This window comes from Penicillium robsamsonii (genome assembly GCF_028829455.1).
Source record: "Penicillium robsamsonii strain IBT 29466 chromosome Unknown utg000001l_segment0_segment0, whole genome shotgun sequence".
Taxonomy (NCBI): Eukaryota; Fungi; Ascomycota; class Eurotiomycetes; order Eurotiales; family Aspergillaceae; genus Penicillium; species Penicillium robsamsonii.
The window spans coordinates 4,416,480-4,432,553 of NW_026643219.1; the positions used below are offsets into that span (position 1 = coordinate 4,416,480).

General features: G+C 48.6%; 10 protein-coding genes across 10 annotated transcripts; 6 read left to right on the forward strand and 4 right to left on the reverse strand.

Moving 5' to 3' along the window:
- Positions 1-569: 569 nt before the first annotated feature.
- N7447_001734 (uncharacterized protein) lies at positions 570-1,691 on the reverse strand (the record flags this gene model as incomplete). Its single annotated transcript, XM_057226010.1, has 2 exons — positions 570-1,515; positions 1,570-1,691. The coding sequence occupies 2 exons, from the start codon at positions 1,689-1,691 to the stop codon at positions 570-572; spliced, it is 1,068 nt and encodes a 355-aa protein (XP_057090026.1).
- Positions 1,692-2,101: 410 nt separating this feature from the next.
- On the forward strand, positions 2,102-3,599 carry N7447_001735 (Zn(II)2Cys6 transcription factor domain-containing protein; the record flags this gene model as incomplete). Its single annotated transcript, XM_057226011.1, has 3 exons — positions 2,102-2,158; positions 2,209-2,859; positions 2,916-3,599. The coding sequence occupies 3 exons, from the start codon at positions 2,102-2,104 to the stop codon at positions 3,597-3,599; spliced, it is 1,392 nt and encodes a 463-aa protein (XP_057090027.1).
- Positions 3,600-4,554: 955 nt separating this feature from the next.
- N7447_001736 (uncharacterized protein) lies at positions 4,555-5,200 on the forward strand (the record flags this gene model as incomplete). Its single annotated transcript, XM_057226012.1, has 2 exons — positions 4,555-4,564; positions 4,620-5,200. The coding sequence occupies 2 exons, from the start codon at positions 4,555-4,557 to the stop codon at positions 5,198-5,200; spliced, it is 591 nt and encodes a 196-aa protein (XP_057090028.1).
- Positions 5,201-6,429: 1,229 nt separating this feature from the next.
- On the forward strand, positions 6,430-7,533 carry N7447_001737 (ankyrin repeat domain-containing protein; the record flags this gene model as incomplete). Its single annotated transcript, XM_057226013.1, has 1 exon — positions 6,430-7,533. One exon carries the CDS (start codon positions 6,430-6,432, stop codon positions 7,531-7,533), a length of 1,104 nt encoding a protein of 367 aa, XP_057090029.1.
- A 566-nt stretch (positions 7,534-8,099) lies between these two features.
- N7447_001738 (AMP-binding enzyme domain protein) lies at positions 8,100-9,833 on the reverse strand (the record flags this gene model as incomplete). Its single annotated transcript, XM_057226014.1, has 2 exons — positions 8,100-9,539; positions 9,594-9,833. 2 exons carry the CDS (start codon positions 9,831-9,833, stop codon positions 8,100-8,102), a joined length of 1,680 nt encoding a protein of 559 aa, XP_057090030.1.
- A 361-nt stretch (positions 9,834-10,194) lies between these two features.
- On the forward strand, positions 10,195-10,626 carry N7447_001739 (nuclear transport factor 2 family protein; the record flags this gene model as incomplete). The annotated part of the gene is made up of 1 exon (XM_057226015.1): positions 10,195-10,626. The coding sequence occupies one exon, from the start codon at positions 10,195-10,197 to the stop codon at positions 10,624-10,626; it is 432 nt and encodes a 143-aa protein (XP_057090031.1).
- Positions 10,627-11,174: 548 nt separating this feature from the next.
- On the reverse strand, positions 11,175-13,881 carry N7447_001740 (class I adenylate-forming enzyme family protein; the record flags this gene model as incomplete). Its single annotated transcript, XM_057226016.1, has 7 exons — positions 11,175-11,626; positions 11,672-11,793; positions 11,847-11,941; positions 12,003-12,724; positions 12,783-13,033; positions 13,253-13,338; positions 13,582-13,881. 7 exons carry the CDS (start codon positions 13,879-13,881, stop codon positions 11,175-11,177), a joined length of 2,028 nt encoding a protein of 675 aa, XP_057090032.1.
- Positions 13,882-13,947: 66 nt separating this feature from the next.
- On the forward strand, positions 13,948-14,247 carry N7447_001741 (protein fluG; the record flags this gene model as incomplete). Its single annotated transcript, XM_057226017.1, has 1 exon — positions 13,948-14,247. The coding sequence occupies one exon, from the start codon at positions 13,948-13,950 to the stop codon at positions 14,245-14,247; it is 300 nt and encodes a 99-aa protein (XP_057090033.1).
- A 3-nt stretch (positions 14,248-14,250) lies between these two features.
- Positions 14,251-14,583, forward strand: N7447_001742 (protein fluG; the record flags this gene model as incomplete). Its single annotated transcript, XM_057226018.1, has 1 exon — positions 14,251-14,583. One exon carries the CDS (start codon positions 14,251-14,253, stop codon positions 14,581-14,583), a length of 333 nt encoding a protein of 110 aa, XP_057090034.1.
- Positions 14,584-15,503: 920 nt separating this feature from the next.
- On the reverse strand, positions 15,504-15,958 carry N7447_001743 (uncharacterized protein; the record flags this gene model as incomplete). The annotated part of the gene is made up of 2 exons (XM_057226019.1): positions 15,504-15,716; positions 15,917-15,958. The coding sequence occupies 2 exons, from the start codon at positions 15,956-15,958 to the stop codon at positions 15,504-15,506; spliced, it is 255 nt and encodes an 84-aa protein (XP_057090035.1).
- Positions 15,959-16,074: the final 116 nt, after the last annotated feature.

Genomic DNA, 16,074 nt, shown 5'->3' on the forward strand with positions numbered 1-16,074 from the left:
TGACGTTATGATAGTTGGAAGTGCCGTTGTTGTTGAATAATCTAACGACATGATTTCACGGTGCTTTTATAGGAATACATGTTCAATGAAAGACACATATAATGAAGGTGTTGTAAAATCACAAGAATAGAGACCGTGATAGTTGGGTGCACTGCTGAGGGTCCCCAGGATCGGAAGATCGTGGTGAGTATCCACGATGCTAGACACAGCCCCGGTATTAGGATAATAAGTTGCTGTGCTCCCCGGATCCAATCGGTCATTGCCAAGCCTATAGAGGTTAACCAAGCAAATGCCCCAGTCAGGTAAGTTTCGAAAGCAAGCCCTCTTCGGACTCGCCACATAATACTCATAATGGGCCTTGGGCAGGGTTCAATTTAATACATTCCATAAATCCATTTACGGGTCATTCGATAAAGACAAACTCCTTCGAGTACATTGGGGTTCAAGTCTAAATCCATATAAACACATTGGGAATTATTCGCGTCCGGCAAAGAAAAGCGCTGCAAGAAAAGAAATCACAATCTGGATATCTAATATAAGCATCAAATCATGTCACGCATAACCATTACTCAAACAGGAGGACTAAGTGGAACAAGGTTCTTTTCGTCCTCAGATGCAGCCCTCGTGTTGGTAGCAGTCCCCGTAGCAAAGCTACCATCCTTGCAGACGGGCCATTCATCCTGTCGCAGCCAATACTTCTCATGAGAAGGTGTACCTTTGAGCACCCCCTTCAAATCTAATGGATCAGCAAATGTCTCCCACTGAGAGCGGCGGTCAATCCAGCCGGGACCCATTCGCTCGGTCCGACCATCAGGACAGAGATAGCGAAGTTTTTGACGGGGTAGATGCCGACCAGGATGCATCAAATTGAGCCACCAAGTGAAGAGAAGCATAGGACTCAGCTCAAATGCATATAAATACCATTCGTTGCTGAGAATGGGCCCGCAGTTCTCCCGGCAGCCGAGGTTACCAAACTTCTCGAATGCCTCGACCGCGCGGAAGATACATCGCACCAAGACAAGGATCGATGTCCCGTAGAGTGTGATGCAGATCGTACGGACATTTGGCGAGATCATCCGAGCTCGAGAGCAGCGGACATGAATTGTTGCAACGACACCGACCACGCAACACTCGACCACAGCTTGGAGAACAAGCCCTGCAGCGATGAGAGTCCCACCGGCCTTGTACTCCTTCAGGTCAGAACCGGCTGATACATTTTTGGCTGCTCCTGCGACTGTAATTGCTTCCGCAGCAGCGCCGACATAGACGAAGAAGATGAGGACGCGGTTGGGATTGAGGACGGCATGCATTGGTAAGTAGTTCATGAGGCGTCCGATGAGGTTATAGGCGGCGGCCGAGTACACTGGTGGGCCGGCATAAATGAAGATTGTTGATGCGATATATATGTTCAAGTTTCCTGGATGGTAACTCGATATGCAACGGAGAATCCAGCCGGTAGTGAACAGGGCTCCACCCCAGGAGACGAAGAAGGTGACGCGCCAGAATCGATAGCGGCTGAAAGTGTTAGCGCAACCTTGGTCTTTCTCGAATTGTATGTAAAATACTTACTGGTTTTGGTAAATATGCAAGAGTAGGGATAAGCCTACCAAAGCAGCAAACACCGCCGGTAATATATGACTTGGATCGTACAAGTAGAGGTTTACCTCTGCATCTGAGTTATTTGAGGTCATGATGAAGTGCAATGAATTGTGGATGAGATGAGAATGCTGGGGAATTACATGTTTAAATATCCACTGAATGTACACATTACGGACCGCTACATAGGTTCCTATCGGGTTAGCTAGAGCTGTGTCCGATGACATTGAATTTAGCCCCATTGCATATAGTCGATCAACTGGCCAATTAGCGACGTCCAACTCAGCCTTGCACAGCGGTACATTTAACCCAAAGCGGTTAGACTACGCAGCCCAAATGACCTCAACTTGGCTGTTTAGGGGCTTAGTTCTTTTCCTTTTTAGTCCAACACATTACGATATTATAGTCTCTGAGTACGCCGGCACTAGATAGACACGTACCTGAAGCCCTGCAGTGTCCGTTTTGGGATACACGCTCCGCTCCCCCCACTCGGGTCTTACTCGCCATGCCCGGTGTCCCATCAGGTCGAGCCTGTGACGCGTGTCGGAAGCAGAAGAAAAAGGTACGTGCGGCGAAATGTGGCACAGAGTGCTATTCCTAATAAATATCAAGTGCGATGAGAAACAACCTGCGTGTGGACGATGTCTTCGTCTCAAAGTTAGCTGTGTGGGGTCCGGTCAGCAACGATTCAAGTTCAAACACGAACAATTTTCCCACAAATTAAACCAAAACGACCAAATAAATCTCGCCTTGAGATTGAGATCAACAGAAGAACAATATTCTTTTGAACCCCCCCGGGCGTGTCCTAGCAATGGAATGACATCGTTGACTAGTTCTTTTGTCGGCGCCATAAAACGATCCACCGACCTCCGGTACAATATGTGGTGGTCTTTTGGCATTTTCCTGGAAGACGTACCCCGAAGACTCGGCAGTAATGAAGCACTCGACCGTGCAGTTGACGCCGTGACCACTGCCCACGCAGGCTTCTGCACCCGCCAACCAGTTTCAGTTGACGCACTAGCCAAATATTCCTATGCGCTGAGAACCCTAAGGGTCTATTTAGATGACCCGCTCCAAGCCAGTGCTTCCAGTACACTGTGTGCTGTGATGATACTTTTGGTCTGCCAGACATTCATCGGAAGTAACGGGAACATGGTATCAGGACATGCCCAGGGGGCCGCCAACATCCTACAAGCGCGAAAGAACTTTGGGCCACGCGACGACTTTGAGAGTAAATTATTTCTCTCCTTACGGGGAAGTGTGGTAAATCACCCCAGACTCCCACTATTTTCCGAGGCTAAGCTAACCACACCCCCAAGTTATTCGAAGGGTTATACAATGAGGCTATCGAACTAAGCCCGGAGGAATGGGATGTCTTGGTCACGAGTGAATTTGATAAAAGTCAACCTGAAGGCCGGATTTTGCGATATTTAGCACAAGCTCCGGGCCTAATCAAACGCGGCAAGCGAGCTATACGCAACGGCGAAGATTTAACAGCCTTGATAAATGAAGTCCGGCCAATATACGAAAACTGCAAATTGATACTGGCGGAGTTGAAAGCACGAACAGTCGCATATGAGACCTCGCTCAATACTATGAAAGAAACGTTCATTACCCAGATCCTGCGAGCACATTATCTCCGCACCTATGGAGTTGGTGTCGCAATCACAACATTTTACAATTGCATGCTTCAGGCACTGGATCCCAGTGACTGCACCTGCGTGGTAGAATCGAGAGCTCTTGTTAAAGAGACTCTCGTACATGCCCAGGAGTCCAATATGTACAGACCTGTTGGAGCAGGATATGTAATCATGTGTCTGTCGGCAGCATGGGTCGTTACTACAGACCCCCAGCTGCGCTCAATGGTGGAAGCCGCCTTGGTTGACTATTATGGTGACTTCTCGACCCCTCATGGTGTAAATATACCGCGACAGCTGGAACAGGTGAATGAGAATTTATGGCTCGGATCGACTGCTCAGATGAAAGCGATTTTCAACCCTTGAGAATATATCATTGTTCAAGATACCCAAGTATAATTGCTGGACCATTACTGTATTACATCACAAGTATGTATAGTAGAAATATTCCATTCTCTGATAACTAGTGGTTTTGAGATGCATTGTTGCAAATCGTGTAGAGTAGCATGTAGATATTGCTGGCCACACACTGCTCAGGCACGTGGTGATAATGATGATACCCCGCCTTCCCAACATGAGGCTCTCGGCCTTCGGGACGCATTTCTTTCTATAATCTTTGTGAGATTATCCTCCATTGAAAACTTCCTGGTTGTTCCGATTCTTGATACAGATGCAACATATTATGGGGAATCAAAGCCTACTTGAAGGGCTGAGCACAGAGCTGATTCAAGCCATCCTTTTTGAACTTTCCGATATCCAATCCCTTGTATCTGCCATTCTAACCGGCCCACGTCTATATGTAGCATTCAAAGGCGCGGAAGTGCAGACTATCAAAAGTATACTGCTTCAGCAGATTGACGCAGACTTATTGCATGATGCCCTTGCCACAGAGGTATCAATGCAAATAAGTATATGGCATGAGTCGGATGCGAATATGTTTATCCTCAGTCACCTCTATCGCGATGCACGGCCATTCCATTCTGTTTTGAATTACACTCTATCCCAAGCCCTTCGTTTATCGCGTCTGTATACTCTCATTGAACGTTTCACGAGTGATTTAACAGCCCCAATCCTTGCTCGAAATAAGCCCCTAGAAGACAGACACATGGAGGCTTCATCTCCGACTCTACCCTTATCTACAACAGAAAGAAATCGCTTCTTCCGTGCCTTTTACCGGTTTCAAATATACTGCAATATATTCGGAGACCCGAAGGATTGCCCGTATCAAGACGGGTCCGACAGGAACCTTGCTTACTTTGCGCATTTCTCCGCATGGGAGAATGAGCAGTTGGCCTGTATTCACGATTATTTACTCAGGGTTATGGCCCCAGGTAAGCTGACATTATTCTTACAAAGACTTGTTCATCTCTGACTCCAAGTATTTAGCCTTCAAGCAAGAGTCAGAAACCGATCGTGAATGGATCTTATTTTTTATGCTGTCTCAAACAGGGGTGGATTCAACTATTCAGCAGTACCATCTCTCACGCGGTCTAAAACATATTGAACGGTTTCTCAATGCAGACACCTCTGAAAAATGCCACAGTCTTCTCTCGGGCCAGCAGAGTCAAAAAGCGCACATGACATTCTTTTCAGATATACTGGGGCAAATTAATGAGTTTGAGCAATCCGAGTCTCTAAAGGATTTGACGGCCGCAAAAGAAAAAGAGCTAGTGCGCCAACCACGGGACTGCGACCCGGACAGTGGACCTGAGGATGTTTGGCGGTGGGCACATTCCAACCAGCCATGTAGCCAATTTGTCTTCTCTCTCTCGCAAGCCCCATTACGAGAGTGGACGTATGTCATGTGGGATCGTCAGCGGCTGGATGGGTGGAGTGTGTTTGAGCGACCATGGGAGTTCATCGACGCAGAAGCGTGCGGAAAACTGTCGGAGACACGGAAAGAGGAAGAGTGCCTAGCATTCGAAGAAAGGGCAAAGCGTCTGGAGATACGAAGTATATGGATCTAAACTTTTTGGGCCATGCATGCAGCACATATCGAACCGGTCATATACCCAGACTTGTTAGAACTAATGGACGAACCTTGTAAGCTCAAACAAGAATTTCATCGCCTTTAAGATCACCCACTCGGAAGTCATACGCCGTATTTTGAACTTCTAGAGAAAGGGCCTTCTAGAGGGTTGACAAGGTTTTTGTAGATACTACAAGCTTTAATGGCCCTCAATGAACGGTCGAGCTAGTAGTTTAATGACGTTCAGACAATACTTTCCTCATTATCCGGCTAGAACAAGGGTTGAAGCCAGTGGACTACCCAAGCCTGCTGGTTTGCAGAAGTAATTGCACTGGCGAATTAAGCTCTCAGGCAAGGAATTCTATAGAGCCTTTCATCGACAATATTAGAAAATTAGATCGCAACTAAAACAATCCATGGGTGTACATTCGCCCATTCTATCTTCAGCTTACAACTAAATCCTTGTGTCCACGGATTAAGAGTGTATTTTAGAGTAGGTTGTTAGCGTTGTTATAGTTGCTTCTCGAGATTTAGACGGTTAACAAAGACGAACGAAAATGGAGCCGAAAGGACTAGACAACTTTAAGGGCGAGACTGATGGTCCCAAGCCGTGAGTATTGATAGGGAGGGTCTTACTGAATTCCTGATGGTAACAAAAGGTGTTTCGTCGAGGTAACTTTCGAAGGGTATGGAGCTCATTTATATACCAAAATAGAATACTACTGTGGCTACCACTTATCTCTCAGATTGATTGATAGCCATGAATAGCCATGAATAGGTAGATTATAGATTATCTATGCCAATTCAACCTCAATGGTCCCAATGACAATTGAATATACAATATGAGAGACGCCTAACAAACGAGGCAATCTGTTTGTTGGAACAATCCTTAATTGTCTATTGTCTCTTCATCTGATATTCACTTTACTATCACTCAGATCTGATATAGCCACCGCACTTCTGTCTTCTCTTCTCTCTTTAGCCTCATATCTCTCATCCCCATATCGCTCATCCTCATATCTCTCATCCTCATATCTCTCATCCTAATATCTCTCATCCTCATATCTCAGTTACTCGCCCATTTCCTCTGTTTTTCTTAATCACTTGCTCGGGCTTCATCATCCCAGCTAGTTTTCTCATATTTTTGACCCCTTCCTCTCAACTGTCTTTCTTTCCCTCGACCCTCACATCCCCACTGCTTTGGCCTTGCCTCTGGCGACAGCAACCATGTCGCTTTTTTATCTCCCCACGGAGATAATTCTCATGATTGAGAGCTACCTGGACACCAAGAAAGACCTCAATGCCCTAATTCGGAGCAGCCCGCTGTTTACCCTCATGTTTGAGGAAAAGCTCTACAAAACCAACACGGCGCACGAACACGAGTTTGTGGTCTCATGGGCAGCCCATAGAGGCCTCGAAGGCACCATCCGCAAGTGCCTCAAGGCTGGCGCAAAGATCACAGTGCGAGACCGATTCAGGTCTCATCTAAGAGCTCGCAATGCCCCCGAGATCATGAATGTCATCCCACGACACCCGAAATCACACCCTTTGACCTCAGCAGCCGGCATTGGCTCGATGTCTTGCGTTCGTCTTCTCCTTAAACAGGGTGTCAATGCCAACTTGCTCGACGAACACTACGAAACCCCGATGAGACAGGCCGCAGGAAATGGCCACGTGAAGATTGTCAAGTATCTCCTTGACAAGCAGCCTGATGCATTCACGGGTGCTTTCAAGCTGCGACGTCCTCTCCATATTGCCGCAGCTCGCGGCCATATGGGCGTGCTCAAAGCCCTCTTCTCTTTCCTCGAAGAATCTCCTCAAGACCTCACCGTCAAAGAAGCTGCACAAATCATTCTTTACGAGGGACTCTGGCACTGCGAAGAAGATGTTGTCAGATATGCACTCGGAAAAGGCGCCGACGTGAATAGTGCAAGTCTCACGCCCACGTTGCGGTTTGCCCCGGATATACGTGCAAATGAACACCCCCACAGACAACGACTCATACTCGTCCAAGCGCACAAGACCAGAGAAATGATTGATGGTGTCGAAACCCCTGGCTGGTCAGGCGAAATATCGAATACACTCTACGCTGCACTCCTTGGTGGCGATGAAAATTTGGTTAAGTTGATATTTGACCATGGTTGTGATCTTGCTCGACTGGGTCCTGAGGCCCTGAGATACGCAATTCTTCAGAGAGAGCGCAGACCTATCACTAGGTTAATGGACATGGGCATTACCTTCACCCCTAAGGCCCTTGGTACGGGTCTTGAAAATGAATCACTGGTTTGGGAACAAATGATGAGGAACATCCTGAAAGAACTAGGGTTCTAGGATTGAGCAGCCTGGTACATTTTGTTCCGCGCCATACCAACACATCATCACAGCACATATTCCGATCTCAACTAAGCATTTGATTAATTGCTATTTGTCTTGCATATTCTCCAGTTTTCTGGCCCGTTTTTTTCCCCCATCTTCTATCTACAAGGTGAAGATCACAGAGACGGGACGGAGTACAGACAATTAGAAAAGAAAAAAACCAAAGAAAGTATTTGAAGTGTGAAATGAAATGTTCGAATAGTCCCTGTTTGAATATAGTTGGAATTCTCTAAGTAGGTCGCTGAGCAACGTTTAGTTTAGTGCCTTGATATAACTAGTAGTAGTAGTAGTATCTTTTGTATGGACATACACTAATGGACATTAGATTAATAGCCTACATATCGTTTCGGCGAGAGGACGACTTAATCGACACTGTATTATATTTCTGAACCTAATTCAAAACATATGTACCGGATAATGCCTGGCACTCTATACCTTTCCCCTTTTTTTAACCACTCGACATAAAGTCTCGAACAGACGATGCCTAAGAAAACACAATGAAAGACTGGCAATACTATCTATCACGCACATGCCGTGTGAACTTGGACCATCTCCCTCAAAGCTCTTCGATTGACCTTGAACCCCGTCCGGGGAAGCTCAGGAAGACAGTAGACCCCTCCGGTCAGCTTCTGCAACCCTGTCAATCTCTCCTCAGCAAACTTCACAATGCCTTGCTTTGCCTCGCCCATCTCTCTTTGTCCGCAAGACTTCTCCTTAAGAACCACAAACGCTGTCGGTAAATCTCCAGCTTTGCCCTCCGCGCGCACTCCCAAAACGACCACACTCTCTACAGCCTCATGAGTGAACAAAACAGCCTCCAGCTCAGCTGCTGACACATGCACCCCATATCCACCTCCAGCCTTGATAAGCTCCTTCATCCGATCCACAATGAACACATTCCCCTTATCGTCAAGGTACCCGAAGTCGCCCGTGTGGAACCAGCCATCAGAATCGAAAGCCGCTTCATTCGCTTTTGCATCGTTCTGGTACCCGCGATAACGCGCAACAGAGTTACGGACGAGAATTTCACCCGAGTACTCGGGCCCCGAGCCACTCTGCTCTAAACCAGTTATCGAGTCGAGGACTTTGGCCTCGTTTCCACTCACCAGGGTCCCAGTGGAGCCGGGTGCGCATGAATCCTCGTCAAACTGCATAGATACAAGCATCGTCTCTGCAGTGCCGAGTTCCAGACTTAGAGGGATGTCGTGGAAGCGACGCGATACTGCCGCCCTCATATTCTCGTGGATTGGTGCACCAGCTGAAAGAAGCCACTTGATTGACTCTGTCTGTGCTGGTGATGGATCAGTTCGGGCCAGCTGGGCTGCCAATGGGGGCGTGACGAAGAGGAAGGTGATGCGGTGGCGGGCGATTAGATCAATTGTTGATATCGCGTCGAGGTCTGGCTTGGAGGGGACCAAGATCACTCGGATTCCCAGCAGGATATTAAGTCCCATGTTGAGCTTCGCGTTGATGAAAAAGCCCAGAGATAGTTGGGAGAGCCAGGTGTCTGTGTCTGGGGATGTATTTGAGGGAATGGTGGCACGTGTGCCTTCCATGGTGGCGATGAAGTGTGCGTGGCTGACTAGGACGCATTTCATGTTACCAGTTGATCCACTCGTGCGGTTGATAAAGCCCGTATGAGCATCAACGGCCTCAGGGCTGTCCAGCTGAAAGACATGCTCTCGGCAGTGGTTTGCGGTCATTTTCAGAAGAGCGGCGATCGAGGGACACTCATTAGTGGGAGCATCATCAAGAGTGACAAAATGCAAAGTCTGCTTATTTAGCAGGAGGGATGCGGCCTCCGCCACTGACAGCATATCGCTGTCAGTGATGAGCAGTTTAGCGTTTGTTTGCTGCAAATGGCGGGCGATATCGCTGACGGCGCTGGTTGCTTGCACTGGGATTAGGGCAATAGTGGCGCCCGCAGCCATAGCCCCGAAGTATGCTATGGGATACTGGATCTGCTTACTGTTAGATTGAAAGGAACGTTCATTGTTGACTTTTAGAGGGCTTACCTTGTCACGGGCAAATATTGCTATAACATCTTGTGGTTTGATATCATATTGGGCGTGGAGAGTGCGGGCCAGACGTCGGCTCTGGTCCTCCAGTTCTGCCAAAGTCAATTGTTCGTCGGTTCCATCCACGCTATAGAGCACACGATCGCGCGGGTAATTTCGCCGACTGTGGTGGAAGATGTAGTTGAATACATCACATTGGGGAACAGGGGGCAGTGGGAGGCGTGAGCGGAAAATCATGTTTGTGTATTGGGAGTGAATTCAACGTAGCTACGGAGGGATCGGATATTAAATATTGTGAAAGACAGAGAGGCGCCACAGCGGATGGTCAGACTGTATCAGATATCGACGACCCAGTGCCCCCTAACTGATTTTCTAAAGGTCGATCTTTCTGGATGAGATCTATGTATGCAGTCAGGGATTATCTCGGCTCCTAATTACTCTGTACACCGAATTTGATCTACGGTTGCATTACAAATTGTCCATGTATGAGACACAGCATTTTTTTACCAGTATCTTGCAATACGAGAAGTACTTCTCGACTCATACAAATAAGTCACCGAGAACCTTTACAAGCGGACAAGCAAAAGACATTCTAACAATGTCTCCATCCTCTATACAGCCAGACGCAACAGCAGCCGCCCATCAATGGCTTCAATCCTTCCATCGCCTTGGCGATTCCCTTTCACCCGAAGAATGGGTAAACACTTTCTATGACCCGAACTGCACAATGCAATTTCTTGGTCAGGAGCCAGTCCAAGGCCACGCGGCTATCATTTCGCATTTCCGGCGCCAATTCGCCCGTCTCGACAATATGAAGCATACAATACGCCACATCGACGTCACGCATGATCGGATCTACCAGGAAGCTACAGTCACCTACATTGTGAAGGGTGATTCCGAGCAGCGACAGATTGAGGCGCATGGGCTTGCGGTGTTCGGCAAGGGGGTCGAAGAAACCAAGATCAGATTTTTCACCGTCTACCTAGACTTGGAGCCTTTGCGGAACAGGATGAAGGAGCTATTGGGATGATGTGACCTGTATGTATGTATTGGCACCGAGTACTTCCGAGCTGGTGAAGCGAAAACAATAGCCCAGAGAACAAGGATAGAATATGGAGATGGATACAAAGTTTTTCGTAAGTAGTCATGATTGAATCGCTTTTATGGGAATCTGCGAACAGTACTTTAGATAGATTGACGGCCTTTCTACGGTCACTTACCGAATTTCACTATGGACATTGACTTTAGTAAAACTTCGGAAAATGTTTCTCAATCGCGTAGCGCCTACGAAGTATACAAGATCTATGGACGCTGCTAGTGTACTAGTAATATGCAAGGTACGTGGTGGAACACGTCAGCGTAGAAGCATCGGAGAACTACATCATAGATCTTGAGATCTTGAGATCAGCAGCAAAGGGGGTGATCTGCTTGATGTAAGTCCGAATAAATTCCTAGTAACTCAATCTTCCTATATATGCAGGCCACGTACCACATATTGTAGCCCCAACCCTCACCGCTGTGTCTTTCCCGAGATTGACCGAAAAAAAAAAAAGGAAAAGCAAAAGGTCACGTTAATGCTCATCCCATGGGAGCACCGGCCCAGTCCCAGGCCCGGGCCCGGGCGCCATTCGTCTGACACATTGATGGCTGAGCCAGCCACAGTTGTACATCCGGCGCAGAACATAACCCATCCTCACCGACAGGAAAGAACTGCTTGGTGGCGTCTCGGCGGATAATCTTCCCCGATACAGTGCGCGGGATGGTCTCGTCTGCCTGTAACAGTCGGAAGGCGGTGGGTAGCATAAATGTGGGTACCTTTTCCACCAGCTGTGTTCGAAGACTAGGCAGATCAAGGGTGGCTGGCTGAGTTTCGGCATCGCCGCCTGTGCCAAGTTGAACCAGAGCGGCAACGCGGTATCCGCATCGTTCGTCTGGCATGGCAAGGATGTGACCTTCCTTCACTCCCGGGAGGTCATTGAGCTGCTTCTCGACGGTCATGATAGGGACTTGGTAACCGTGGTATTTGATGACTGCGGGTTGTTAGTTGGAGGGACGAAAGATTGTTGGCTACTCACAGTCTGTAGAAGCACGGCCATGGAAATAATACTCATTTCCTTCGCAAGAGACTAGATCTCCTGTTCGATAGAAGCCATCATCTGTTAAAACAGCTTTGGTGGCTTCGGGGTTGTTCAGATAACTTAGGGTTAATGTCAGTAGGTTTCTGATTAGCATGATCCGGACGAGACGTACCGCAAGAACAACTTCGGGGTTTTGATCAGCATCTCCCCATGAGTGCCCTCGGAGAGTTTGATGGTTACTCCCCGCAGTGGCCGTCCAAGGTAGTTCTGTACATAAGGTACCAGTTAGCTCGGACCTTTTCATGGACGAAATTGGGAGGGGAATTACATTCCGATGAGCACTAGCACCGTCCCCCGTCACCAAGCAAAGCATCCCGAGCTCAGTCGCACTGTAGCATAGCTCCAGCGGTTTCCCCAGGTTTTTCCAGAATTGCAGTCTCGACGAGATTAATGTTCCACCGTTGACTCGCGAGGTACGGAGCCCACGCAGACCGCTGAGATACTCTTCCCGCTGTACAGCTGGCAGATGGCCCAGATGCTGCTGGTAGTGATTCATCATGTTCTGCCAGACTGGAGGCACAGCAGCGAGGAACTCAGCGCCTCCGTTTCGCAGACGCTCCCACAACACACTGGGATCTGACGGCATGATCTCGATCCGGCGGGCAAGCAACGTCTGTTTGATGAGGCGAACAGCCCCTATGGTCCACAGCGAGGTGCAGTTAATAAAGGCACCCGGTCCCAGTGGCTTATACCGTAAGTCCAAGTAGCGACGCGCGAAGACGACTCCCTTAGGCACCCCCGATGTGCCAGAGGTGAAGCTAATAAAGCTGGGTCGCTCAGAAGAAATAGCCATACTCTCGTCAATAGTGACCTGGACCGCCTGTAGTGAGGTTTGAATAGAAATTGATTGGATTTGAATATCCTGCTGCTGACTTGCGGCGTATCGCTGAATATCAGCAGCATGGCTAAATGCGCTTGACCCAGCCATCAGCATGGTAGACTGACATTCGTTCATCAGATAAATTGCTTCCTCCGGGAGGATATTTGGGGCTAGCTGTATCAGCCATCGTGACTTTTCCGTACCGTGCAATAGGACGAGAAGACTCACATAAGGGAACCACCGCACCGCCGAGCGCCAGCACCGCAAAAGCCGCCACAATGAAGTCATAGCTTCCCTGGTTCAATATACAGACAAATGAACGATCCTCACGAAGGAGGTTCTGGTTGCTGAAGAGGGTTCTGGGTAGATTGTCTAAGAGTTCTTGTCGCGTGATGTATACATCATTGATGAACTGTGGGTGATTCGCCTCAATCCCAGATACTGAGTCCTTGAAGAATACCTCATCAGGGGAGCTTTCACTGCAGTATCGCAAAAATACTCGAAAGTGCGATTCGTCCGGAAATGGCAAAGTGATTGTCATTGAGGGCAAACCAGGAGGGGTCATGATCAGGATGTCAACGCAGGACAGAGGCTTTCTGCGTGGTTGGCACATATAAATAGTGAGAACCGATCGACAGTGTCCTGCAGCATTCCGATGGCTCCATATGTGTCGGTGTGATTCATCAACTAGCCCTCACTTAGAATATCCACGGGTCATTGACGAGGCTTGCGTCGACACGGGACTTGCCATGTCGACAATCAAGATGGCAGCGCAGAACACAGGCTTTCTGCGTTGTGAGGTCATATAAATAGTGAGGACCGATCGAGAGTGTCCTGCCGCGTCCCGATGGCTCCATATGTGTCAGTGTGATTCATCAACTGGCCCTCACTTAGAATATCCACAGGTCATTGACGAGGCTTGCGTTGGCGCAGGACTCGCCGTGTCGTTGCAAAATTCAAAATTTATTATGGCCAACAGGGTGTCAAAAGAAAAAAGCTCAGCTAGAGATCTTTGGTAGTAACATACCAATTCGTTGTCATCATGACATTCTTTCAACTCAATCAGTACGCCGGACAATTCACCAACAAGCCCATCGCCGTTGACCAAAGCAGCCCACTTCGAGACCTTCTCACTGCTCATCCAGGACTGCGATTCATTCACTTGCAATGGCAACATTATTCCGGTCTCTTGCGAGCACGCCTCGTGGTGGTGCAGTACCTCCTCGCCCTCATCGCCACACAAAGGCCCGTCCACATCTCGCCCTTCGGGTTTCACTGTACAGTGGACAATAACCTTCTCCCAAATCTCGATCCAACGGGAAATCATTACTTGGTCCCTTACTGGAGCTCTCTGCGCTTCCTTCCATGAGCTGCACACCCCAGCGCAACAGTCATGTGCGGCGTTCTAGCCACCGGGCCAGCCCAGCCCCCAGGTCTCGGCATCTGCCCCCGCCGAGCTCTAGCCATCATCGTCCGCCACGCCACGAAGAACTTTGGCCTACACTTCCAGGTGGGATTCGAGGTGGAATTTGAAGTCTTTCGTTCACCTCAAGCTGACCCGTCGAGAAGCGAGACCCTCGTTCCTGCAAGCACATCCCTGGGCCTTTTCGCTGTGGACGGACTACGCGCAAGCATAGCACCCCTCATTGAGGAGGCAGTCCACCATCTTTTGGACATCGGCGTCGGCATTTAAACCATGCAGACCGAAGGCCGTCGCGGGAAATACGAGCTCTCCCTCAGCCCAGGAGCTCCTCTCGACGCCGTCGATAAACTTATTCTAGTTCACGACACCTTGAAAAGGGAGCTGGAGAAGCACGACCTCGTCGTAACAATGGCACCGCGCCCGGTAGCCCAACGCCGACAGGCGACTGGGCAGCATACACATATCTCAATCTCCAACACAGAATTATCCTCCAACTTCTTGGCGGGCATCTTGGGGCAATTTCCTGGGATCTGTGCGGTATGTATGCCGTTCGATATCTCGTATGAGCGAGTTCGGCCGTACTTGGGGGGTGAGATTGTTGCATGAGGGATGGGAGATCGGACCGTCCCGGTACGGGCGATCAGGAGTCCACACTGGGAGATCAGGTGCGTAGATGCTACGGCAAATATGTACCTGGCGTTAGCGACTATGCTGGGCGCGGGGATTTTGGGTGTCAAAAATGCGGAGACGTTGAGGTGGATGGATACGACCATGAAGACGGAGACTTATTGTCGCGAAGAGCAACACAGGCATGAGTCAAATGGCACTTCCAATAGGATTTCTGACGGGGTGTCCAATAAAGTTTCCAAAGGGCTTTCAAATATAAAGTCGAATGGGGTCCATGTGAATACGACTAACGGAGTGACGGCCGGAGAGGCTCTGCCTCTCCCACGAAGTCTAGATGATGCCCTGAACATGCTCGAGAAAGATGCCTCCGAACTCAATCATATATTGGATAGCTCTGTTCTAGATCACTTTTTGCGTGTGAAGCGATTTGAACGGAGCTCTCTGGCACGTAAGGATCCGGAAGAGGTGAGGACAATTTTCATGGAGCTGTTCTAACAACATCACTTGTCCTGCGGTCGGTATCGGTATCTCTATCTGCGAAGCCTTACTCCATAATACCCAGCAAGTAACTGCCAGAGTTTCCGCAGGTAAAAGGTCCGACGACTTGAATGGGCAAAGAAATTTCCTATCAAAGACGGCGAAACCTACCTTTCTGCCTCAGGTGTGAATGGTAGAGAAGCCCGCCGATCTTAACGCCCTGCTCCCTACAGGACCTCGGGAGACCGTACCATTTGGTTCTTAGTATACAACTTTATGATTCAGATCTGGACGTTATTCACATTTACTAATATCTCTTATATCAGTACATTATGCGACTCTAGCTCGTTCGCCTTGTGAGAATTCATCTCATTCATGTAAGCTGTCTTCGTCTTATTCAAAGACATCATTGCAGATTGGTTCTAGCCCACAAGAGCTGGATGGGTGTTTGGGGCTCTCTTTCGACGAGTGATGCACAGCCAAGTAAGAATTCCAATGAATCCCAGGACGACAATGGCCTTGTATACAGGAGCCACTGCCATATCAGTCCTGGTTATCGGGGTGCTAGGATTCTGCGAGTCTTGGTCCTCAATTTCCTTAAGGCTGCTATCATCCTCGAGTTTCATCAGAACATTCTGAGGTGAAATATCTGCTCAAAGAATGGTGAGCGAGTATATGCAAAAGGCCGCACCATCTGACTTGTACCTACTAGTATATATGACACCACACTCTAAATGAATCCAATTGACAGCAAACCACAAGGGGTGTATGATGGATTTCACAAGCAGCTTAGGCGGGATGCGATTTAGATATCTCTCCTGTAACACGCGCATACTCTGGCCCGAGGGTTTTGAGGCGATACAGTAGTGTCGACCATGGCGGAGACTCCTATTAATTTCAAAAATATCGTCTGCGAAGCGTGTAAATCCCACACCGGCGAGGTCTCGTTCCCGCGAATCGCTTCAAGCGCCGCAGCATATTGATCTTAAGCAC